The sequence below is a fragment of the Salvelinus fontinalis genome, chromosome 12 (genome assembly GCF_029448725.1).
Source record: "Salvelinus fontinalis isolate EN_2023a chromosome 12, ASM2944872v1, whole genome shotgun sequence".
Lineage (NCBI taxonomy): Eukaryota > Metazoa > Chordata > Actinopteri > Salmoniformes > Salmonidae > Salvelinus > Salvelinus fontinalis.
The window spans coordinates 19,958,070-19,985,437 of NC_074676.1; the positions used below are offsets into that span (position 1 = coordinate 19,958,070).

Consider the following 27,368-nt stretch of genomic DNA (forward strand, 5'->3'; position numbering starts at 1 on the left):
TTTGAAACCTCAAATCCCCTGCTCAGGCTCGACAGGATGGGACCACACGAGTCAGTACCAATGATGTACAGTTGTAACGGATGTGAAATGGCTAGCTAGTTAGCGGGTACGCGCTAGTAGCATTTCAATCAGTTACGTCACTTGCTCTGAGACTTAAGTAGTGTTGCCCCTTGCTTTGCAAGGGCCGCGGCCTTTGTGGAGCGATGGGTAACGCTGCTTCGTGGGCGACTGTTGTCGATGTGTGCAGAGGGTACCTGGTTCGCGCCCGTGTCGGGGCGAGGGGACGGTTTAAAGTTATACTGTTACATTGGTGCCGTGACCCGGATCACTGGTTGCTGCGGAAAAAGGAGGAGGTTGAAAGGGGGGTGAGTGTAACGGATGTGAAATGGCTAGCTAGTTAGCGGGTACGCGCTAGTAGCATTTCAATCAGTTACGTCACTTGCTCTGAGACTTAAGTAGTGTTGCCCCTTGCTTTGCAAGGGCCGTGGCTTTTGTGGAGCGATGGGTAACGCTGCTTCGTGGGCGACTGTTGTCGATGTGTGCAGAGGGTACCTGGTTCGCGCCCGTGTCGGGGCGAGGGGACGGTTTAAAGTTATACTGTTACACAGTGCCTTCAGAAAGTATTCAGACCCTTTGACTTTTTCCACATTTTGTTGTGATACAGCTTGAATTTAAAATGAAATCAATTTTTTTTAAATGTCACTGGCCCACACACACACACACATATATATATATACACACAGTTTTTTTTCTTTCGTAGTTTGTGTTGAATAATGTTAATTTGAGCTTTGCTGTAGACAGTGTAATTTACTTTTCTTTAGTGAATTTTTCACCCCTGTCCAGTTGGTGGTGACAATTTTCGTGTAGTTCGCCAATAAACCCAAAGAAGAAGAATCGACGCTGCCTGTTTGTGTTTGGAAGGCTCCAACCGGCTCCTTTGGCAAGGACCTTCTTGGGTAAACAAACGTCTCGGAGAGTTTTCTCACAGCTTGATGGCTACTTATGGATGGAAACTTGACCATACAACGGTAAATGAAACTACCGATTAAAGTATTTCTATTATTATTAGCATTCTATGAGCGGGAGAGAAATCGCAGTTTTGGCAACGCGGAACTGTCCTTCGATGTTCTATGCGGAGATGGGCTAACAAAGAACTCTCGCTCCAGCTAGCCAACGCGAATCAGACAGATTTAAAACAGTCAAGTGCCAAATCTCATGTTCGTTTTTTGTCTTTGTATTATTATTGTTTTGTGTTATCGTTTCGATTTCACGATAATGTAATTTGACAAACGTTAATCAATTGTTATTTTATCAAGTTGGGGTAGCTAACTGTTAAGTTGCTAGTCGCCACCAAGCACCATCGTAGCTCGATAACTTAAAGTAGTTAGTTAACTATGAGATATTTCCAAAGACAGTACAGTGTGAAGGTAGGCTAAATTTGCTTCTCCGATCACACTAGTAGGCGATATCATGGGGACCTTGGCTACCATAGCTCATGCGTAGAAACACGTCATCGGGTCTAACGGTCGTCTCGCGCCGAACTACGCATGTGCAGGCTGTCAACTCAAAGGCACTCCTGTGATATAAAGTTGTTTTTTTACGAAAATGAAAACGTGCCAGTTTCTCAGTTTCACGAGGTTGGAGTAATAACATGTTAAACCACTTAAGACATTTCCTTGAATCTAGATTGCGCCTTTAGATTTTGAGAAAATGAACAACCAAGTAAGAATTGTTCACATCTCTGGTTTGATTGGTCTGTTTCTCAAGCATTCCCGGAGGTCTTGCAATGTTGCGCCTTTGGGTTTAGAAACTTTTTATATTTCTATCACTAATTTTTAGGTAAGTTAATAATACTAGCTAGCTAACTGCGCAGTCGCCATGGAATGATGGTGAGCTAACTAACTAGTAGCTAACGTTTGTCGAAAGAAGATACAGATATTTTTAAACGTTTTTGTTTTTTTTGTATTTTCTTCTACCATATCTATTGTGTTATGTTCTCTTACATTCAATTCCGATTTCCACAAACTTCAAAGTGTTTCCTTTCAAATAGTACCAAGAATATGCATATCATTGCTTCAGGGCCTGAGCTGGATTTGGGTATGTCATTTTAGGGAAAAATATAAAAAAAGTTAGGCTAAAACTGTTAATCCAATATAAATCTCCAATCGCAACTGTAACATCTTTGATTGCAGGCGACGTTGGCTCGCTAAACTCATGCGTATAAATAGGTGTAACGGTCGTCTCGCGCCGAACTGCGCATATGTAGGCTGTAAAATCAAAGCCACTCCTTCAATATCAAGTTGCTTTTAGGGAAATTAAAACATTTCACTTTCATGAGGTTGGGATTAATGACGTGATCAACTAGTTATGACGTTAGCTATAATCAAGGTTGTTACTTTAGAGTTCGAGAAAATGAACAGCTAAGAAGTAATCTTTCACTTCTCTAATTGATTTATCAAACTATGAACCCAGGTCTGTTTCGCAAGCGTTCCTGGAAGTCTCGCGATGTTGCGAAATTCTGCGGTTTGTGCGTTGAGTATATTTGGTCGCTAATGTTATCTATTTAGTTAGAAAATGTTAACACATTTACGTCAAGCATTTCACATTGATAACTGACTCATCAATGTCACATTTTTTTATAAGTGTAGCACATACACAAATAGGTTGTGCTGAATTGAATCACACGATTTTCTCTACAAAGCTCAGAAATTAAGCCGTGTAGGTCTTAGACCGCAATATCTACAAAGCTAGCATATAGAATTGTTTAAAGATTGTCATAAAATGTATCATTTAGCCATTGGATTTTAGGACCCCTGTAGGTATAACAAAAATATATACTGAACAAAAATAAAAACGTAACGTGTTTGTCCCATATTTCTTGAGCTGAAATAAAAGATACCAGAAATGTTCAATACGCACCAAAAGGTTGGTCTAATTTTGTGCACAAATTTGTTAACATCCTTGTTAGTGGCCAGCAGGTAATCTTCAGGGGAGTGGTCTGAAGGTAACCAAGTACCAGGCTGTAAAACATGCATTGGGGGTAAAATGTGCCAAGAATAATGACCAAACATGGGTGTACATTTATTTTTTCTCAGTTCTTTTCCCTCTCAGATATAGATCTCACTTCAAAACCTTGTTCCTAATGATTAATTTACTTTGTTTTGTCAAATATGAATGTGTTACTCAATGCATTTCTATGGGCTATAGCAGTAAATGCAAAATTCAATATTTAATCAGTTATTTTGTTTGTGTATATATATCTCACACGCAACAAAAATATAAACGCAACATGCAACAATTTCAAAGAGTTACAGTTCATATACAGAAAATTGGTCAATTGAAATTAATTCATTAGGCCCTGATCTATGGATTTCACATGACTGGGAATACAAACATGCATCTGTTGGTCACATACCTTGTGACCAACAAAAATCCAGTCAGTGGATCAGAAAACCAGTCAGTATCTGGTGTGACCACCATTTTCCTCATGTAGCGTGACACATCTTCGCATAGAGTTGATTGTGGCCTGTGGAATGTTGTCCCATTCCTCTTCAATGGCTATGCAAAGTCGCTGGATATTGCCGGGAACTGGAACACACTGTTGTACACGTCGATCCAGAGCATCCCAAACATGCGCAACAGTATGACATGTCTGCTGAGTATACAGGCCATGGAAGAACTGGGACATTTTCAGCTTCCAGGAATTGTATACAGAGCCTTGCAACATGGGGCCGTGCATTATCATGCAAGTCAGTTAAGAACAAATTCTTATTTTCAATGATGGCCTAGGAACTGCCTTGTTCAGGGGCAGAACGACAGATTTTTACCTTGTCAGCTGGGGATTCAATCTTGCAACCTTTCAGTTACAAGTCCAATGCTCTAACCACTAGGCAGAACAACCGACACCTTTGTGAGTCTCCCCTTTCGATATTGGTGTGTAGCTCTGATGGTTCAGTCTGGACAGTCGGTTTTGTGAGATGACCTCAAAATTACGACGTCAGTGACAGATTTGAGACGACTGTTGTAAAGCTTGTGGTTGTCGTATAGCCAAACAACCGACACTGTCACATATTAGTTTGTAACTCAGACGGTTCGGGTTTTACAGACGGTTTCGTGATAATTTTCTTGTCTGGATCCTCGTGTAGAAAAAGGCCACTTTCACAAGCTCCCATGTTATGGAATAGGTGTAAACTTTATATCGGCGGAAAGAGGGCCTTGATTTGCAGCCACTACAAGAAACAGTAAGTCTCTAGCATAAACACACGGAGCTATTCAATATTCAAAATGACGTCACTTTGTGAGGCACAGGTGTGTCAATCGACTCTAGGGGGTTTAATCAATGTGGTTTAGACCCATAACAGTGTGACATAACTAGGACAGAGGGTTGCATAAAACCTTGTAGTGTTTCAAAGCTGCTGTTGGGTCGGCGTTGAATGCAGTTGACTACAACGTACAAGCCAACGAAGCTACTGTCGTATTATGTGTAAATATTGTGATATTTAGTTACCTAGTTGAATCACTGTTACTCTGCTGTGTACTGTAAAGCTTGAGATAACTGTCTGCCACTTGACCACCACAACAAGGTAGCTACAGATATTCACTCTAATGTACTGCTTCTTAACAACTTTTTTTAAACAGACATTCCTCAAACCTCTCTTTGCACTCATTGAGGGAATTTGGCCTGATAAGTCAGGAATTCTAGATTTTCTGACCAAACCCTCCCCCCGCCTGCCTTTAAACCAGTTTTCCCTTTCTCCCCTGAATTTTATTGTAATACTGATCTCATCTCTCCCTGCTTCTTTCCCCCTGCAGTGACACTTGATCTCATCTGGCAGTGTGTGGCCTGTCGTTGCCTGCAGTGAAGCTCAGTGCTTGGAGCAGAGTCTAGCTCTTTCCCCTGCCCTGGTGGCTCCTTATGATGGACCGCGGTTGTACCTGGTTTCTTGCAGCATGGATGGTGTGGATCTAAAGGGTCTTGTGTATCAGCATCAGCTTTTCCTGTTCCGTGACTGTGTTCTGTTCGTTTCCATCTACAAAAGAACACCCTCTATCCAGACGCTGAGCCCTGTACACCTTTTTTCTTTTTGACCAGATAGATTTGTTTCATTCCAAAGCCTGTATGGAGGAAGTTTGACTTCTCTTTTCTCTGTTGAATCGTATCCGCTCACTCTCGCGTTGGGTGGTGGGATGTCGGAAAAGCCCAACGACAAGATGGTGAAGTTCCTGGCTCCCCTTTCCAAGAGTGGTGATGGCAACGTAAACAACGGATCTGGCTCAGACTCACTTGTTGGTGAAAAGGTGGCAGTGGAGGTGAGGCACCGCCACCACACCATGGAGCGCGATCGCTGCACCGCCGAATATCGACCATTCTTCCGCCGCAGCGTCATCAGTGACTCCAATGCCACCGCCCTTGACCTCCCCTTACCCAGTACAATCCCTATCTTTGCGCCCATTGTACCCCCCGTGCAAGATGTGTCCCATCCTGCCGGTCCACCCCCTACCCCAAGACCTGCACCCCGTGTGACTGTGACGGAGAGCGAAGGAGGAGAAGTGAAGGTAGATGTGTCTGTAGAGCAGAAGGCTGCCGTAGTACAAGATATCTGTGATGGGGATGCAGTAGTGGCTCAGCCAGCAAACAGTCTAGCTGCCCTACCGCCAAGCCAAACGACAGAACCTGGAAGTAGCGGTGAAGTGAAGGAGAGGGAAGAGGGGGAGGAGGAGAAGGAGAAAGCCCGGGTGGAGGCTGAACAGAGAGAGGCAGAGAAAAAGGTGCAGGATGACATCGAGGAAGCAGAGACGAAAGCGGTGGGAACGTCGCCGGATGGGCGTTTCCTGAAGTTTGACATTGAGATTGGACGTGGTTCCTTCAAGACTGTCTACAAGGGCCTGGACACAGAGACCACAGTGGAGGTGGCATGGTGTGAGCTGCAGGTAAGAGCAAGGGCTTTTTCATTTTTTATTTATTGAAACTTTATTTAACTAGTCATTTTGTTTACTGGCCCAACACTCTAACCACTAAGCTACCTGCATCTCAATACTATCTATTTAATAAACTTGTATCCTCAAATCCCTCCCTTCATGACTACTGAGGTCTAGGCCCATAAGTCTACCTATCTTTCTTTCCTGTGACTGTGGTACTGTCATGCGGTCTGAGTCACATTCAGGGCATTTGGACATTAACTGTGGGTGTCACCGGTGACACACCCTCAGGTGTTTTAAATCAGTCACAGTCATCTGAGCATGCCCCTTCACATTGCCATGCTCTGGTGATGCAAATTTACATGCGACTTTATGTGCACTGATATCATAGGCTAATTTATTAGGGGGTAATTCACCAACTGAGTAAGTGGAAACTAAAAAACATGAGCTAGATTGCCAACTCTAAATATTATACCGACTGGTAGTAGCCGTCTATTAATAAATGTAATATCCTAAAAAACTTTGCAGTTGTAGCCTACTGCCCAATGAGGCCTATGCAATCGCAATGGCCAATGTGCATTCTGTATCTCAAAGCCGTATCAAATATCTGTTGTAAAATATTTGCTAATAATCCTCCTGATATTAGTTTAGTACACTAGTGCAATGTCTCCTTTGTTCTTCCAAACCCTCACCTTTGTATTTATTATAGGCCTTATCTCATTAGTCAAGTTCCTGGCATTTCCTCTCTGAGATCTAGCCCGCAATGTTAGAGCTGACTAGGGTTGGGACAATACAAATATTGTGATACTCGTTAGTGTTGTGACAAGGAAACAAAACACAGGGGATTTAACTTGTTTAGGAAAACATCCCTAATGTTGGAAACAAACGTCATTATGTTGTCATCCAGAGTCATGTTGATTTATTTTCCAGGCTATAGCACACTATTTTACATACCGAAGGTTTTTAAAGGACCAAAGTGTGGCCTGCTTTGTGTTTTCATTTTTGCCATGGAAAAAATATTGTGATTCTGGTGTTGTCCCTAGGGATAACAATATATTTTCGATCAGGATGTACCCCTTCCTGAATATAAGGGTCATCTTCATTTGTGCACAATGCAGCAAAGCTTTTTGAAATTGAATTTGACAATGTGTTCTTATTGACCGTTTAGTACCTACTACATCAAATTTATTTATTTAAAATCAAATGTATTTATATAGCCCGTCTTACATCAGCTGATATCAAAGTGCTGTACAGAAACCAAGCCTAAAACCCCAAACAGCAAGCAATGCAGGTGTAGAAGCACGGTGGCTAGGAAAAACTCCCTAGAAAGGCCACACCCTAGGAAGAAACCTAGAGAGGAACCAGGCTATGAGGGGTGGCCAGTCCTCTTCTGGCTGTGCTGGGTGGAGATTATAACAGAACATGGCCAAGATGTTCAAATGTTCATAAATGACCAGCATGGTCAAATAATAATAATCACAGTAGTTGTCGAGGGTACAACAAGTCAGCATCTCAGGAGTAAATGTCAGTTGGCCTTTCATAGCAAATCATTGAGAGTATCTCTACCGCTCCTGCTGTCTCTAGAGAGTTGAAAACAGCAGGTCTGGGACAGGTAGCATGTCCGGTGAACAGGTCAGGGTTCCATAGCCGCAGGCGGAACAGTTGAAACTGGAGCAGGTGGACTGGGGACAGCAAGGAGTCATCATGCCAGGTAGTCCTGAGGCATGGTCCTAGGGCTCAGGTCCTCAGAGAGACAGAAAGAGAGAATTAGAGAGAGCATACTTAAATTCACACAGGACACCGGATAAGACAAGAGAAATACTCCAGATATAACAGACTGACCCTAGCCCCCCGACACAAACTACTGCAGCATAAATACTGGAGGCTGAGACAGGAGGGGTCAGGAGACATTGTGGCCCCATCCAATGATACCCCCGGACAGGGCCAAACAGGCAGGATATAGCCCCACCCACTTTGCCAAAGCACAGCCCCCACACCACTAGAGGGATATCTTCATCCACCAACTTACCATCCTGAGACAAGGCCGAGTATAGCCCACAAAGATCTCCGCCATGGCACAACCCAAGGGGGGGCGCCAACCCGGACAGGAAGACCACGTCAGTGACTCAACCCACTCAAGTGACGCACCCCTCTTAGGGACGGCATGGAAGAGCACCAGTAAGCCAGTGACTCAGCACATGTAATAGCGTTAGAGGCAGAGAATCCCAGTGGAGAGAGGGGAACCTGCCAGGCAGAGACAGCAAGGGTGGTTTGTTGCTCCAGAGCCTTTCCGTTCACCTTCACACTCCTGGGCCAGACTACACTCAATCATATGACCTACTGAAGATATGAGTCTTCAGTAAAGACTTAAAGGTTGAGACCGAGTCTGCGTCTCTCACATGGGTAGGCAGACCATTCCATAAAAATGGAGCTCTATAGGAGAAAGCCCTGCCTCCAGCTGTTTGCTTAGAAATTCTAGGGACAGTAAGGAGGCCTGCGTCTTGTGACCGTAGCGTACGTGTAGGTATGTACGGCAGGACCAAATCGGAAAGATAGGTAGGAGCAAGCCCATGTAATTCTTTGTAGGTTAGCAGTAAAACCTTGAAATCAGCCCTTGCCTTAACAGGAAGCCAGTGTAGGGAGGCTAGCACTGGAGTAATATGATCAAATTTCTTGGTTCTAGTCAGGATTCTAGCAGCTGTATTTAGCACTAACTGAAGTTTATTTAGTGCTTTATCCGGGTAGCCGGAAAGTAGAGCATTGCAGTAGTCTAACCTAGAAGTAACAAAAGCCTGGATACATTTTTCTGCATCATTTTTGGACAGAAAGTTTCTGATTTTTGCAATGTTACGTAGATGGAAAAAAGCTGTCCTTGAAACAGTTTTGATATGTTCGTCAAAAGAGAGATCAGGGTCCAGAGTAACGCCGAGGTCCTTCACAGTTTTATTTGAGACGACTGTACAACCATCAAGATTAATTGTCAGATTCAACAGAAGATCTCTTTGTTTCATGGGACCTAGAACAAGCATCTCTGTGTTGTCTGAGTTTAACAGTAGAAAGTTTGCAGCCATGTCTGCAACACAGGCTTCTAGGGAGGGCAATTTTGGGGCTTCACCATGTTTCATTGAAATGTACAGCTGTGTGTCATCTGCATAGCAGTGAAAGATAACATTATGTTTTCGAATGACATCCCCAAGAGGTAAAATATATAGCAAAAACAATAGTGGTCGTAAAACGGAACCTTGAGGAACACCGAAATTTTCAGTTGATTTGTCAGAGGACAAACCATTCACAGAGACAAATTGATATCTTTCCGACAGATAAGATCTAAACCAGGCCAGAACTTGTCCGTGTAGACCAATTTGGGTTTCCAATCTCTCCAAAAGAATGTGGTGTTCGATGGTATCAAAAGCAGCACTAAGTTCTAGGAGCACGAGGATAGATGCAGAGCCTCGGTCTGACGCCATTAATAGGTCATTTACCACCTTCACAAGTGCAGTCTCAGTGCTATGATAAGGTCTAAAACCAGACTGAAGCATTTCGTATACATTGTTTGTCTTCAGGAAGGCATTCAGTTGCTGCGCAACAGCTTTTTCTAAAATTTGAGAGGAATGGAAGATTCGATATAGGCCGATTAGTTTTTTAAATATTTTCTGGGTCAAGGTTTGGCTTTTTCAAGAGAGGCTTTATTACTGCCACTTTTAGTGAGTTTGGTACACATCCGGTGGATAGAGAGCCATTTATTATGTTCAACATAGGAGGGCCAAGCACAGGAAGCAGCTCTTTCAGTAGTTTAGTTGGAATAGGGTCCAGTATGCAGCTTGAAGGTTTAGAGGCCATGATTATTTTCATCATTGTGTCAAGAGATATAGTACTAAAACACTTAAGTGTCTCTCTCGATCCTAGGTCCTGGCAGAGTTGTGCAGACTCAGGACAACTGAGCTTTGGAGGAATACGCAGATTTAAAGAGGAGTCTGTAATTTGCTTTCTAATGATCATGATCTTTTCCTCAAAGAAGTTCATGAATTTATTACTGCTGAAGTGAAAGCCATACTCTCTTGGGGAATGCTGCTTTTTAGTTAGCTTTGCGACAGTATCAAAAATAAATGTTGGATTGTTCTTATTTTCCTCCATTAAGTTGGAAAAATAGGATGATCGAGCAGCAGTGAGGGCTCTTCGATACTGCACGGAACTATCTTTCCAAGCTAGTCGGAAGACTTCCATTTTGGTGTGACGCCATTTCCGTTCCAATTTTCTGGAAGCTTGCTTCAGAGCTCGGGTATTTTCTGTATACCAGGGAGCTAGTTTATGACAAATGTTTTTAGTTTTTAGGGGTGCAACTGCATCTAGGGTATTGCGCAAGGTTAAATTGAGTTCCTCAGTTAGGTGGTTAACTGATTTGTCCTCTGACGTCCTTGGGTAGGCAGAGGGAGTCTGGAAGGGCATCAAGGAAACTTTGGGTTGTCTGAGAATTTATAGCACGACTTTTGATGCTCCTTGGTTGGGGTCTGAGCAGATTATTTGTTGCGATTGCACACGTAATAAAATGGTGGTCCGATAGTCCAGGGTTATGAGGAAAAACATTAAGATCCACAACATTTATTCAATGGGACAAAACTAGGTCCAGAGTATGACTGTGGCAGTGAGTAGGTCCAGAGACATGTTGGACTAAACCCACTGAGTCGAGGATGGCTCCGAAAGCCTTTTGGAGTGGGTCTGTGGACTTTTCCATGTGAATATTAAAGTCACCAAAAATGTGAATATTATTTGCTATGACTACAAGGTCCGATAGGAATTCAGGGAACTCAGTGAGGAACGCTGTATATGGCCCAGGAGGCCTGTAAACAGTAGCTATAAAAAGTGATTGGGTAGGCTGCATAGATTTCATGACTAGAAGCTCAAAAGAAGAAAACGTCTTTTTTTTAATTGTAAATTGAAATTTGCTGTCGTAAATGTTAGCAACACCTCCGCCTTTGCGGGATGCACGGGGGATATGGTCACTAGTGTAACCAGGAGGTGAGGCCTCATTTAACACATCAGGCTTAAGCCATGTTTCAGTCAGGCCAAGAGTTAGAGCCCTGTCTATGTTCGTAGATAAGATGAGAGCACCCCTCCAGCTAGGATGGAGTCCGTCACTCCTCAACAGGACAGGCTTGGTCCTGTTTGTGGGTGAGTCCCAGAAAGAGGGCCAATTATCTACAAATTCTATCTTTTGGGAGGGGCAGAAAACAGTTTTCAACCAGCGATTGAGTTGTGAGACTCTGCTGTAGAGGTCATCACTCCTCCTAACTGGGAGGAGGCCAGAGACAATTACTCGATGCCGACACATCTTTCTAGCTGATTTACACACTGAAGCTATGTTGCCCTTGGTGACCTCTGACTGTTTCATCCTAACATCGTTGGTGCCGACGTCGATAACAATATCTCTACACTCGCCAGTTTTAGCTTTAGCCAGCACCATCTTCAGATTAGCCTTAAAGTCGGTAGCCCTGCCCCCTGGTAAACAGTGTATGATCGCTGGATGATTCGTTTTAAGTCTAATACTGCGGGTATTGGAGTCGCCAATGACTAGGGTTTTCAATTTGTCAGAGCTAATGGTGTGAGCCTTCGGCGTCTCAGACCCCGTAACGGGAGGAGTAGAGACCAGAGAAGGCTCGGCCTCTGACTCCGACTCGCTGCTTAATGGGGAAAACCGGTTGAAATTTTCTGTCGGCTGAATGAGCGACACCAGTTGAGCATTCCTACAGCATTTCCCTCCAGAAGCCATGAGAAAGTTGTCCGGCTGCGGGGACGGTGCGAGGGGATTTATACTAACGTTACTATCTGTACTTACTGGTGGCACCAACGCTGTTTCATCCTTTCCTACACTGAAATGACCCTTGCCTAACGATTGCGTCTGAAGCTGGGCTTGCAGCACAGCTATCCTCGCCGTAAGGCGATCGTTCTCCTGTATATTATGAGTACAGCGACTGCAATTAGAAGGCATCATGTTAATGTTACTACTTAGCTTCGGCTGTTGGAAGTCCTGAAGAACCATGTCCAGATAAAACGTCCGGAGTGAAAAAGTTGAGTGAGGGAAAAACAAAAAATATAAACGGTAATTAAAAAGTAAAAACCGTAAAGTTGTCAGATAGTCAAGTAAGGTTGGCAACAAAACGTGCAGTAGCACGTAAACAAGTCTGCAAGTTGTGACCGGAAATGACTAATTACATTCACTCCCTACTACATGGGTCTATACCACCACAACACCGGTGACTGTTCACGTTCCAGTAGAATCTCGTGGCCCACACCCAGAGTGATTTCCTCCCTGATTCAGTCTCCTGAGTCACATCCACAGCTTTTTTCCCTTTTTAAGAAACGGCGTTGCCTTTTCCCTTTTAATTGTTTGGATTCTTTCTGGTCAGAGGAAGGGCGCTAGAGTGGCCCCACACTTCCTCATTTTGTGTAAAGAATGTGTCCTTCCTCATTGTGGTATTGGTATGACAAGTGTTTCACAATGTGTTTATCCTTTACTCGTACAGTCACACAGAGCTGTGTTGCATGTTTTGTCTTGAAAGTCATGATGTTAAATTACAACTTAAAGTTGAAGAAAATCACCCACTAATTTGTCATTTTTGCCGATTTTAAAAGTGTTAGCTAGTAATGTGTCTCGCGTTAATGCAGAATAAATAAAAAACTTTCTGCTCCACATCAGACGCTTCTCCACTCGGATGAGAATTCACGAAGGTTGGTTATGAAATTATCAACTTTACCCTGTATAAAATTAAAAAAAAGACCATATACCGTGCATTGGGAAAGTATTCAGTCCCCTTGACTTTCCACATTTTGTTATGTTACAGCCTTATTAAAAAATTTGATGAAAAAAAAAACAATTTAATCTATCTACACACACTACCCCATAATGACAAAGCAAACATTTATTAAAAACAGATATTGCATTTAAATAAGTATTCGGCCTTTTTACTCAGTACTTTGTTGAAGCACCTTTGGCAGCGATTACAGCCTGGTGTCTTCTTGGGTATGATGCTACAAACTTGGCACAGCTGTATTTGGTGAATTTCTCACATTATTCTCTGCAGATCCTCTCAAGCTCTCAGGTTGGATGGTTTTCAGGTCTTTCCAGGGATGTTCGATCGGGTTCAAGTCCCGGGCTCTGGCTGGACCACTCAAGGACATTCAGAGACTTGTCCCGAAGCCACTCCTGCATTGTCTTGGCTGTGTGCTTAGGGTCTTTGTCCTGTGAACCTTCGCACCAGTCTGAGGTCCTGGGCGCTCTGGAACAGGTTTTCTTCAAGGATCTCTCTTTACTTTGCTCCCTTCATCTTTGCCTCGATCCTGACTAGTCTCCCAGTCCATGCCGCTGAAAAACATCCCCACAGCGTGATGCTGACACCACCATGCTTCACCGTAGATATGGTGCCAGGTTTCCTCCAGACGTGACGCTTGGCATTCAGGCCGACTAGTTCTATGTTGGTTTCATCAGACCAGAGAATCTTGTTTCTTATGGTCTGAGAGTCTTTTTGTGCGTTTTGGCAAACTCCAAGTGGGCTGTTTTGCCTTTTACTGAGAAATGGCTTCTGTTTGGCCACTCTACCATAAAGGCATGATTGGTGGAGTGCTGCAGAGATGGTTGTCCTTCTTGACATTTTTCCAAATTTTCTTTAAAACCTGTTTTTTTTTGTCATGGGGTATTGTGTAAAGCTTGATGAGGAAAAACACATTTAATCCATTTTAGAATAAGGCTGTAATTTAGCAAAGTGGGAAAAGTCAAGGGGTCTGAATGCTTTCCTAATGCACTGTTTTTATATTGACACTGAGCCTGTCATAACAATCACAGATCCCACACACACCAAGAACGTGGAGATGCTGCTATCACAGCCCTTCCTCCTCACTCAGCCCGGAGAGAGAATTCTGCACATGCTCAGTCCAACCCCTGAGCTCATTGCTTTTGTGAATTTAAAATGGGTCAGATTCCTGACTGATGAATTTCTAATCTCCTGTGTGAAGCGCAGCAGGCTGGCCTGCCAAGGCCTGTTTCTTCAGCTCTCTATATATCCATCTTCTATCTCCTCCTCCCCCCTCCACGTAGTCCCTTCTCTCTCTCCTTCCACACTCCATCCATTCTACAGAGATGATGCTGACAGTGGCATGTGACTAATATCTCCCCAGGATTCAGACATAAATCGTATAACCAATCAAGCTGCACATTTTATTTTCTATTGCCTCAGGAAATATTCTTGCCTTTTCTTTATTTTATGCTCCCTCTCGAACTCTACATGTCAAATCTTTGTCACAAACATAAAGTGTTGTGTGCTACCCCATTGCTGAGAAGTATAAGTTAACTATCTAAGATCTGCCAAATAAATGATCTCCAGCTCAGGGCTCCAGCTATGCATTTGGTTTGCTAACTTGCTAGCTTGCAAGATCAAGCTTCTTGGGTACAGAAGAGACAATCCCCCCTGGATCAAGATCCCCGCTGCCTAAATTTGTTTTGTGCGTCAAAAAATATATATGTTTTTTGAATTAAATATTGCCCATTGTGTGGTAATACCGTATACCCTGGTATAGTATGAAGTTACAAAAGTCAATACCACACAACCCTAGTAGGCACTATGCTGGGAGGAGCTGAAATCCCCTCACACGGTTATTAAAGCTGTCCCATGATCAGTAAAACTCAAGCACAAGGCTTTATTCCCCAGACATAGTCTAGGTTATACACCACCCACCCCAACCCCATGTACACCGAGGCCCATCTCTTCCCTCACAACCTAGACTAGACCAGACTGGCTTTCCAGCCTCCCAGCTGCAGACAAAGCCGGTGTGTGAAGACGGGTCACAGAGGCCAGGTATCACCAGGGCTCTATTAGGTGCTCCTAGATATTTTGCTGTGGGACCTAATATTTTATTTTAGGAGCACCAGTGTGACCAGGGGGGGAAAAATCACCCAGATAATAATTGTTGTAATGTAATGATAGGCTTCACTGTGCAATTGTTTGAGTGCCCTAGAGAAAAAAGCGAGGTCAGATTCTTTCATATTGTAAAGAATGCACCAGCGATTTGTATTTCTTGTAACTTTCTGAAGAGAACTGCATGGGAATGCCTGTCTACCACTTTGTGTAGCCAGTTAGTGATGCCAAGTACCATCAAATATATTTTCTTTTCTTCCCCTGGCCTCAAAAGTGGTCTCCTGATGTGGTTTTAATCATTGTTATGGACTTGGAACATCATTTTTTTATTATTTTTTATTAAAAAAATAATAGATTTTGAGTGAACCTGGAAAAACTAAACCGAGTAGTTTTTGATGTTATTATGACTGGTAAGTATTCTGAGTGGCTGGTAGATTTTTTTTCATCTATCTGGTAACTTTACCAGTATATCTATCATTTGGGGGCACAGAAAGAAAGGGATAGCTTATTTAGAATATCAATGATCATAGTGATAGGACCAAGATCTCATTATACAATAAACATAACCGGCAATAATAATACAGATGAATGAAAAGCCGATAAATAAAGGCCAAAATGATCAGGAGAAAAAAAAATAGATGGAAATACCAGTTAGAAATGCATTTGACAGTCATGAGTATCAGTCTATGGGTTCATTTATTTAGTTTAGTTGAGTTACATTAGGCTGTGTTTTTCATTAGTCATCATGTAACTTATTTATCCAGCACAACTATCACATAAGCACAGCATACAGAGACTTTTTTGAGCTGGATTTCTCCTGCAGCTCCTCAGCTGGTTGCTGTTGGACTAAAACATTTAGCTTTTATAAGCCCATTCATTGCACAACAATTCTAAATGCAATCACAGTTTTGGTGCATGATTAAAAAGAGCTACTATTTTTATTTCTCTACTGGTAATTGAAGCCCGCCTCCATTCAAATAATGCAATAGTCATGTAAACACCATTCTCTTATCTTAATTGGCATACGGTAAAAATCTAAGTAAACTTACGCCTCTTAAAACACTTGGTTTTCTGAGCAATCTTTCAAATAATTAAGACATGTAAACTAGAGGTCGACCGATTATGATTTTTCAACGCCGATACCGATTATTGGAGGACCAAAAAAAGCCAATACCGATTAATCGGCCGATTTTATATATTTATATATATATATATATATATATATAAATAAATAAAGAAAATTCAATTACATTTTTGTAAATGTTCTTTTATATGTAATAATGACAATTACAACAATACTGAATGAACACTTATTTTAACTTAATATAATACATCAATAAAATCAATTTAGCCTCAAATAAATAATGAAACATGTTCAATTTGGTTTAAATAATGCAAAAACAAAGTGTTGGAGAAGAAAGTAAAAGTGCAATATGTGCCATGTAAGAAAGCTAACGTTTAAGTTCCTTGCTCAGAACATGAGAACATATGAAAGCTGGTGGTTCCTTTTTAACATGAGTCTTCAATATTCCCAGGTAAGAAGTTTTAGGTTGTAGTTATTATAGGAATTATAGGACTATTTCCCTCTATACGATTTGTATTTCATATACCTTTGACTATTGGATGTTCTTATAGGCACTTTAGTATTGCCAGTGTAACAGTATACCTTCCATCCCTCTCCTCGCCGCTACCTGGGCTCGAACACATCGACAACAGCCACCCTCGAAGCAGCGTTACCCATGCAGAGCAAAGGGAACAACCACTCCATGTCTCAGAGCGAGTGACGTTTGAAAAGCTATTAGCGCGTACCCCGCTAACTATCTAGCCATTTCACATCGGTTACACCAGCCTAATCTCGGGAGTTGATAGGTTTGAATTCAAAAACAGCAGAGCTGCTGGCAAAATGCACGAAAGTGCTGTTTGAATGAATGCTTACGAGCCTGCTGGTGCCCACCATCGCTCAAATCATAGACTTAATTATAACATAATAACACACAGAAATACGAGCCTTAGGTCATTAATATGGTCGAATCCGGAAACTATCATCTTGAAAACAAAACATTTATTCTTTCAGTGAAATACGGAACCGTTCCGTATTTTATCTAACGGGTGGCATCCATCAGTCTAAATATTCCTCTAACATTGCACAACCTTCAATGTTATGTCATAATTACGTAAAATTAGTTCGCAATGAGCCAGGCGGCCCAAACTGTTGCATATACCCTGACTCTGCGTGCAATGAACGCAAGAGACGTGACACAATTTCACCTGGTTAATATTGCCTGCTAACCTGGATTTCTTTTAGCTAAATATGCAGGTTTAAAAATATATACTTCTGTGTATTGATTTTAAGAAAGGCATTGATGTTCATGGTTAGGTACACGTTGGAGCAACAACAGTCCTTGTTTGCGAATGCGCACTGCATCGATTATATGCAAAGCAGGACACTAGATAAACTAGTAATATCATTAACCATGTGTAGTTATAACTAGTGATTATGATTGGTTGATTGATTGTTTTTTATAAGATAAGTTTAATGCTAGCTAGCAACTTACCATGGCTTCTTACTGCATTGGCGTAACAGGCGGGCTCCTCGTGAGGCAGGTGGTTAGAGCGTTGGACTAGTTAACCGTAAGGTTGCAAGATTGAATCCCTGAGTTGACAAGGTAAAAATATGTTGTTCTGCCCCTGAACAAGGCAGTTAACCCACCGTTCCTAGGCCGTCATTGAAAATAAGAATGTGTTCTTAACTGACTTGCTTAGTTAAATAAAGGTGTAACAATATTTTTTTATAATAAATCTGCAAAATCGGCGTCCAAAATTACCGATTTCCGATTGTTATGAAAACTTGAAATCGGCCCTAATTAATCGGCCATTCCGATTAATCGGCCGACTTCTAATGTAAACACTAGGCCAATTGTGTGTCGCCCCATGGACCTCCCGGTCGCGGCCGGCTGCGACAGAGCCTGGGCTCAAACCCAGAGTCTCTGGTGACACAGCTTAGACCACTGCGCCACCCCCCCCCCCCCCCACTGCTTCTTGACTCACTGCTCGGTTAAAAGGATCGGGGCCCGCTAGCGGGACAACTTCCGGTGAAACTGGAGGGCGCGTAATTCAAATAAATAATTGTGAATATTATGGATTTTAAACATTTAGGTACATGTAAGTGTCTTATATCAACTGAAAGCTTAAATTCTTGTTAATCTAACTGCACTGTCCGATTTACAGTAGCTATTACAGCGAGAACACGCCATGCGATTGTTTGAGGACGGCACCCCACATCAAAATATTTTTCCACCGGCACAGGTTTCATACATTCACATATAACGATTAAATATTCACTTTTTGAAAATCTTCCTCTGATTTGTCATCCAAAGGGTCCCAGCTATAACATGTAGTGTCGTTTTGTTAGATAAAATCCTTCTTTACATCCCAAAAAGTCAGTTTAGTTGGTGACATCGATATGAGTAATCCACTCGTTCAACTTTCAGAGAAAGGAATCCGAAAATCTACCCCTAAACTTTGTTTCAACAAGTCAAAATACGTTTCTATTTACTCCTCAGATACCCTAAAATGTAATCAAACTATACTATTTATTTCGGAAAGAAGAATGTTAATTTGGAAACCGATTTTTAGCAGGTGCGTAATTTCTTCATGGCGTGCGCAAACACGGATTTCCGGGACTGTGTCCTTCTACAAAAACTGTTATTTCATATTCGTTTTTGAAGTTACAACCCTGAAACCTTGAACATAGACCCCTGACACCCTGTGGAATTTATAGGAATTGCATCCAGGGAGCTAATCTACAATATTACCTTTCTCTTGCATTTCTAAGAGGATGGTTTCTCAACAGAATTTTTTCCCCAGTTGGTTTTTCTTTCGATTTTCTCCTACCATATCTATTGTTACATTCTCCTAACATTTCTACAAACTTCAGTGTTTTATTTCCAATGGTACCAATTATATGCATATCCTGGCTTCATGGCCTGAGCTACAGGCAGTTTACTTTGGGCACGTCATTCAGGCGGAAATGGAGAAAAAAGGGGCCTGGCTCTAAGAAGTTTTAACCCGGAAGCCATCCGCACCAATGTGCCGGAGGAAACACCGTTCAACTGGCGACTGCGCCTGGCCCGCCACAAGGAGTCGCTACAGCGCGATGGGACAAGGACATTCCTGCTTGCCAAACCCTCCCCTAACACAGACGACGCTGGGCCAATTGTGCGCCGCCTCATGGGTCTCCCGGTCGTGGCCGGATGCTACACAGACAGGAATTGAACCCAAGTCTGTAGTGACACCTCTAACACTGTGATGCATTGCCTTAGACCGCTGCACCACTCGGGAGGCCCAAAGCTATCTTTTTAAAGAAGCTAATGAACCTTGATTCCTCTGTGCCTAAGTCATGGTGAAGTACTTTGAATATTTTTTATTTCTGTATTGGATCCATTGCTATGCCATTTCTGGTTTTCATATCAACTTTCTTTCATTGTATAGAAGCCAAAGGCACAATCCTAGTCATATTGCATATTTTCATTCCCCTTCTTTCTAAGTTTCTAACAGAGATTTTCATCTTTGTCACATATGGAACTGCTATCAGGTGCCCTGCTTTGAATGGTGTTTTCCCAGGTGCGCTGTTTAGAATGTTGTTTTTCTGCAAATTGCAATTGTTTGAATGTATTTTTCTTGACTGCTTCCTTACAGGAGTTGCGTGTTCTGTTAAAATGAATTACCATAATCTAAATGTGATTCCTGTCATTCTGAGCACTGTTGGTGGATGCCCTAATGGGTTACCCACCCAATACATATGGGTCTGGTAAATATCTCAAATGGCAGATAAATCTAAATCTTCCCGGGTCAGGTTGTCCAGCACCACATTTTCCTAATGGAAACCCTGGCCTGTGGGCTGCTTTTCTGCTGAGATTGACAAAAATATAGGATCTATACACCTCATGCTTTCACTCAGTCTTCCCCCAGAGGTGGCAGGTCTACAGAAGGTGTTCCTACACCATGTCCTCCTCACTTCGTTCTATTCCACCTCCCATAGCCACTCTACACTAGCTGTGGCCTCAATCAGTTTCACCTCACGCCAATCTCTACCAGCTAAAGTCTCTACCAATTCCTTGTTGAGCTACAGTTGGTATTTATTGGTATTATTTACCAGTACTCAGGTCAGTCACACACCTCTCATCCCAAGGCCTATCTACACCCACCGCCTAGAGAATATCCTATGAACAGTTTAGGCTTTAGGGCCTAATGGTTAATGTTGAGCAACTCACTGTCAATTTCCTTTTCCCTTAGCTTGGTCCCAGTCCTCTGTGATGTACGTCTAAAGCTTATCTGCTCACAAAAAAAGGAGAGAGTAGTGTTGCGTGTCAAGCACAACTCTTGAGTCACGTTTCCTAATCACACTCTGCAACAGATGAGCAACCCCAAATACAGACAACTTTCCCTCTGGTGAACAAGCTTCCTGTATACAGGGGTCTGTGGCTAATCGTTCAATGGTCGTTCCTTCCTTAGTAAAACCTTCCCGATATATAGCCAACAGAGTGTGAAATTGCAATAATTGGTAATCAAATTCAACATCAAAACAGCTTGAGCGTAGAGTTTCAATAAACCGTTAGACCATATTTAGCTAAGCTTCCAGGTAACTAACTTAATACATCATTGTATGTTGTAACTAACTTAATACATCATTACATACATCATTGTTGTTGGTATAACCACTGACCGAGTAGCTTGTTAGCAGCTCAAGTGTACAACAGGGCCTTCTCTCTCAACCAGGGAGGAAACCCTCAAATTTAGACTCAATTAATTCTTACAAAGATTTTATTAGTTTCAGAAACAACCTGTATGATGATATTGCCAAGTCTGAAATGATATGACACCTCTGCACAAAATATGAATGATGGCACAGAAATGTGTAGGAGTAGCTTTGCTTTCGTTCATGAGTGACAGAGTGAAAGCTTTGCATAGGCGCTTTGTTGCGTTTTTTTGTTGTGGGACTGTAAAAAATGCCCGGAATGTAAAATAACGTTATTAACTGGTTCCCGTGCTTTTAAAATAACGGTTCTGTCCTGGAACATTATAGGGAATTCCATAAGGTAATTCAAGAAATTGTCAAATAGACTAGACAGGTTCCTCTTTCACCCTTCAATTGCTGTTGTGAGTAGCGCACGCGCCCCTCCCTTTGTGCTTCACAGTCCAGGGGCAGCTCTCTCTCTCTCCCATCACAATTAGAACTATTGATAAATGATCCAACCTAAATGTAGAGTGGTAGTCCCTTATCCTTGTGTACAATCATCTCAAACTCCTTATTTACATCTGGTATTCCCAGAGTGGGGGCTTCGCACAGCGCTTGTTTAAACTGCTTAAACGCTTCTTGACACCCTGGTGTCCAGTATACTGGGTCGTGTCTCTGTTTTCCCCCCCTTCCGTCAAAGCTTGCAATGGCATAGCCATTGATGAGAACGATGGAATAAAACTATGGATGTAGTCAAATAGACCCAGTTCTTAATTTAACTGTCACTGCCCCACAGCCGAAATTGATTGCTACTGGGACATTGACACGTGCATTTTGTGACACGCCCGAAACCCTATGAAAGGGTACTTCACGTTGAGTCTATCAATCGACCCTCGATTTAGCACAAACAGACACACATTTACAGAAAGGGAGATATCCTGCAAACATTAACTTTATTCATCTTAAATTTCTAGCATACATTTTTCTCAGTATGGTCCCCGTTTGTCCTTGTATTATACCGGCGCGAGTGGCATGTTAATGACAGATCATTGTCTCAATGCATTTTTAAAGTCTAGATTACTATACATTTTTGTGAAGACCCACCAAAATTTGTTTGGCAATCCCCAATCATTTACGGACAAAAATTAAAGCTGGACAGTCATGGAGCATTAGAAAATTCAAAAAACGATGGATGTAGGAAAGATGTGCAAAAGTTTCTTTCACTGGTAATCTTGTTGTCTAGACCTGTTGCATTGACGTATGGCTTGCCTTCTATAATTTCTGTCCCTGGGAGATCAAATAAGAAACCTGTGCTGGATTATCAGCTTTTTTAGTTTCACAGCCCATTTCTTTGGATCGGTTTAATTCAATTTGGGACAATGTTTCACGTAATGGGAGCATATCAAACAACAGAATGCAGATGCTGTCAACGCTCGTATTCATCATGTGACCTTGTATGAGAACCTTCGCTTCAAATTACTAAAATATTGCATTATTAGAGTGCTTGCTGAAAGCTACTAATATTATGAACTATACTGTCAATACTCATTACACTTGACTTCAACTGATAGACCATGAGTAACATGAATCTTTCCTTTCTTTCTACTCCGAACTCACATTCTTTTACTTTCACTAGTCTACATACAGTTGAAGTTGAAGTTTACATACACTTAGGTTGGAGTCACTTAAAATCGTTTTTCAACCACTCCACAAATTTCTTGTTAGCAAACTATAGTTTTGGCAAGTCAGTTAGGACATCTACTTTGTGCATGACACAAGTAATTCTTCCAACAAATGTTAACAGACAGATTATTTCACGTATAATTCACTCTATCACAATTACAGTGGGTCAGAAGTTTACATACACTAAGTTGACTGCCTTTAAACCACTTGGAAAATTCCAGAAAATTATGTCATGGCTTTAGAAGCTTCTGATAGGCTAATTGACATAATTTGAGTCAATTGGAGGTGTACCTGTGGATGTATTTCAAGGACTACCTTCAAACCTCTTTGCTTGACATCTTGGGAAAATCAAAAGAAATCAGCCAAGACCTCTGAAATTTTTTTTTAGACCTCCACAAGTCAGGTTCATCCTTGGGAGCAATTTCCAAGTGCCTGAGGGTACCACGTTCATCTGTACAAACAATAGTACGCAAGTATAAACACCATGGGACCACGCGGCCGTCATACCGCTCAGGAACGAGACGTGTTCTGTCTCAGAGATGAACGTACTTTGCTGCGAAAAATGCAAATCAATCCCAGAACAACAACAAAGGACCTTGTGAAGATGCTGGAGGAAAAGGGTACAAAAGTATCTATATCCACAGTAAAACAAGTCCTATATCAATATAACCTGAAAGGCCGCTCAGCAAGGAAGAATCCACTGCTCCAAAACTGCCATTAAAAAAAGCCAGACTACGGTTTGCAACTGCACATGGGGACAAAGATCGTACTTTTTGGAGAAATGTCCTCTGGTCTAGTAGAACTGTTTGGCCATAATGACCATCGTTATGTTTGGAGGAAAAAGGGGAGGCTTGCAAGCCAAAGAACACCATCCCAACCGTGAAGAACTGGTGAACTTCACAAAATAGAGTGCATCATGTGGAGGGGAATGTGGATTATGTGGATATATTGAAGCAACATCTCAAGACATCAGTCAGGAAGTTAAAGCTTGGTTGCAAATGGTTCTTCCAATTGGACAATGACCCAAAGCATACTTCCAAAGTTGTGGCAAAATGGCTTAAGGACAACAAAGTCAAGGTATTGGAGTGGCCATCACAAAGCCCTGACCTCAATCCTATAGAACATTTTTGGGCAGAACTGAAAAAATGTGTGCGAGCAAGGAGGCCTACAAGCCTGACTCAGTTACACCAGCTCTGTCAGGAGGAATGGCCCAAAATTCACCCAACTTATTGTGGGAAGCTTGTGGAAGGCTACCTGAAACATTTGACCCAAGTTAAACAATTTAAAGGCAGTGCTACCAAATACTAATTGAGTGCATGTAAACTTCTGACCCACTGGGAATGTGATGAAAGAAATGAAAGCTGAAATATAGAATTCTCTCTACTATTATTCTGACATTTCACGTTCTTAAAATAAAGTGGTGATCCTAACTGACCTAAGACAGGGAACTTTTACAAGTATTAAATGTCAGGAATTTTTAAAAACTGAGTTTAAATGTATTTGGATAAGGTGTATGTAAACTTCCTACTTCAACTGTATGTTTTCCTTCAACTCACTCTTCCACCCTTTCCAACTGGAAAGCCCTCTCAATCATCATCACCCAGTACATTTCTCTTCCACTCTAACACTAGTTTCCCTTTAACATCTCTTCTATGCTTTACCTCTCATTCCCTCTAACATTATTTTACCAGGTGAACAAAAAGATTTTAATTACAGACAAAACAAAACTTATTTTCACAGGCAGGCCACTGCCCCCCCGGAAGGCTTCATGTATTTTAGTCTACCCTAACTTTTTTTGCTGTACATATTTATTACCAGTCTCCGTTGTATATTCATTTGCTTCACACTCATGAATGTCTTATTTTGAGGTTAATATGTAATGCTTCCAAATTATAAAATACATCAGTCATCACACCAATGTTTACCAAATGTAAAACATACTGTATATATTGAACTACTCCTTACCGCTTTCTGCTTCGTTTCCAATTTTGTTTTAGTCTTAACTATTGGCTATGGTTTTGAATTGTTTGATGTTTTTTCTAATGTAACCATTTACACAGTTGCATAGGGGCCCACTTTTTGATGTGGGTTATAGATTCTGGAGCGCTTTACATCCCACGATCACCTCTTAACAACCTTTTATACACTCTTTTTAACTCCTTCTGCTTTCTCACACAATTGCTTCACTGTTTGTGGTCACCGGTCAGTAGATTGGGAGGCAAGAAGAGCCATATCGCCACAAAGCTCTCTGTCCTTGCCTCTACATTTAATATATATATATATATATATATATATATATACTGCTCAAAAAAATGAAGGGAACACTTAAACAACACAATGTAACTCCAAGTCAGTCACACTTCTGTGAAATCAAACTGTCCACTTAGGAAGCAACACTGATTGACAATACATTTCACATGCTGTTGTACAAATGGAATAGACAAAAGGTGGAAATTATAGGCAATTAGGAAGACACTCCCAATAAAGGAGTGGTTCTGCAGGTGGTGACCACAGACCACTTCTCAGTTCCTATGCTTCCTGGCTGATGTTTTGGTCACTTTTGAATGCTGGCGGTGCTTTCACTCTAGTGGTAGCATGAGACGGAGTCTACAACCCACACAAGTGGCTCAGGTAGTGCAGCTCATCCAGGATGGCACATCAATGCGAGCTGTGGCAAGAAGGTTTGCTGTATCTGTCAGCGTAGTGTCCAGAGCATGGAGGCGCTACCAGGAGACAGGCCAGTACATCAGGAGACGTGGAGGAGGCCTTAGGAGGGCAACACCCCAGCAGCAGGACTGCTACCTCCGCCTTTGGGCAAGGAGGAGCAGGAGGAGCACTGCCAGAGCCCTGCAAAATGACCTCCAAATGTGCATGTGTCTGCTCAAACTGTCAGAAACAGACTCCATGAGGGTGGTATGAGGGCCCGACGTCCACAGGTGGGGGTTGTGCTTACAGCCCAACACCGTGCAGGACGTTTGGCATTTGCCAGAGAACACCAAGATTGGCAAATTCGCCACTGGCGCCCTGTGATCTTCACAGAGGAAAGCAGGTTCACACTGAGCACATGTGACAGACGTGACAGAGTCTGGAGACGCCGTGGAGAACGTTCTGCTGCCTGCAACATCCTCCAGCATGACCGGTTTGGCGGTGGGTCAGTCATGGTGTGGGGTGGCATTTCTTTGGGGGGCCGCACAGCCCTCCATGTGCTCGCCAGGGGTAGCCTGACTGCCATTAGGTACCGAGATGAGATCCTCAGACCCCTTGTGAGACCATATGCTGGTGCGGTTGGCCCTGGGTTCCTCCTAATGTAAGACAATGCTAGACCTCATGTGGCTGGAGTGTGTCAGCAGTTCCTGCAAGAGGAAGACATTGATGCTATGTACTGGCCCGCCCGTTACCCAGACCTGAATCCAATTGAGCACATCTGGGACATCATGTCTCGCTCATGTCTCGGATGCTTTAGTCCAGGTCTGGGAGGAGATCCCTCAGGAGACCATCCGCCACCTCATCAGGAGCATGCCCAGGCATTGTAGGGAGGTCATACAGGCACGTGGAGGCCACACACACTACTGAGCCTCATTTTGACTTGTTTTAAGGACATTACACCAAAGTTGGATCAGCCTGTAGTGTTTTCCACTTTAATTTTGAGTGTGACTCCAAATCCAGACCTCCATGGGTTGATGAATTTGATTTCCATTGATAATTTGTGTGATTTTGTTGTCAGCACATTCAACTATGTAAAGAAAAAAGTATTTAATAAGAATATTTCATTCATTCAGATCTAGGATGTTATTTTAGTGTTCCCTTAATTTTTTTTAGCTGTGTATATACATACGTACGTACGTACATACATACTAATTAGCGACTTCTCGGTGGTTGAATGTTGTCACGTAGAGTAGGCCAGAAGGCTAAACTGAAAAACCTCTATCAAAAAAAAGATGGCGGAGCCGCAGAAGTACTTCTGTGCAAGAGTGTTTTTTTACAGAGTGAATCCGGAAGAAAAACAACAGTTTCTGCCATCCAAAGTATACATTATGGGGACAGCTTAAAAACAGTGCTACCCCATCAACAGCTCAATCCAAAATGGTTTCCCCCTTGAACTGAAAGAGAGGCTCCTTTTTCGGGGAAGCCCCTCCCATCAGAAAATACCCAGCACTAATTAATTAAGCAATTACCTTCATCAAAGCCTACATTTTCCACTCAGCTAAACATAATGAATTATATACATTGCAACACGTTTCTCATGATACAATAAACCAATATAACCCATTTACAAAATCCCATCCCTACTGACACATAGTCTTCCAATATGCCCATTCACATGAACGAGCGATTCGGATCAGGCACTACAAACCCAGCCCGATTGACGGTAGCTCTGGTCCTTATCCCAGCATACCCGGAAGCTACAGAGATGGAGAGAAAGGAACCAAACAACGCACTCATCCATAACATTGATAAGTACAATAAACGTTGCTTAAATTAAACATGAACGCTTGTTTGTATATTCTTTATACCATAACCTGTTACTGACGGAAGGTAATAATGAGGTGTGAAATGCATGTACTAAGAGAAGTTAACTTGTGTGTTGACCCACATTGTTAACGTAGCTGATAACGGAGCAGGGAGGCGCAATGAATGTGTCTGTGTGTAACACGGAACCCAAACTGGCTGCGAGCGTGCGCCATCGTGCATAATTGTATTTTGTCCCCCCACACCAAACGCGATCACGACACTAAGGTTAAAATATCAAAACAAACTCTGAACCAATTACATTAATTTGGGGACAGGTCGAAAATCGTTAAACATTTATGGCAATTTAGCTAGCTTGCACTTGCTAGTTAATTTGTCCTATTTAGCTAGCTTGCTGTTGCTAGCTAATTTGTCCTGGGATATAAACATTGATTTGTTATTTTACCTGAAATGCACAAGGTCCTCTACGACAATTAATCCACACAAAACGGTCAACCGAATCGTTTCTAGTCATCTCCTCCTAGGCATTTTCCTTCTCTTGACTTTATATTGCGATTGGCAACTTTCATAAATTAGGTGCATTACCGCCACTGACCTATTTAGTCTTTTATTTACCCACTTGGGTATAAGGAGAAGGCACGTGGGTATCTGCT

The 27,368-nt window shown here is 42.2% G+C and overlaps 1 protein-coding gene across 6 annotated transcripts in view; it reads left to right on the forward strand.

The window, feature by feature from the left end:
• The first annotated feature begins 876 nt into the window (after positions 1-876).
• Positions 877-27,368, forward strand: part of LOC129866931 (serine/threonine-protein kinase WNK1-like) — a 57,819-nt gene continuing 31,327 nt past the window's right edge. For all 6 annotated transcript variants that reach the window (XM_055939971.1, XM_055939973.1, XM_055939972.1 and 3 more), the window contains exons 1-2: positions 877-1,028; positions 4,813-5,931. In XM_055939971.1, coding sequence (XP_055795946.1) covers positions 5,188-5,931 — 744 coding nt within the window. In that variant the 5' untranslated portion in view covers positions 877-1,028; positions 4,813-5,187. The remainder of the gene's footprint in view (positions 1,029-4,812; positions 5,932-27,368) is intronic.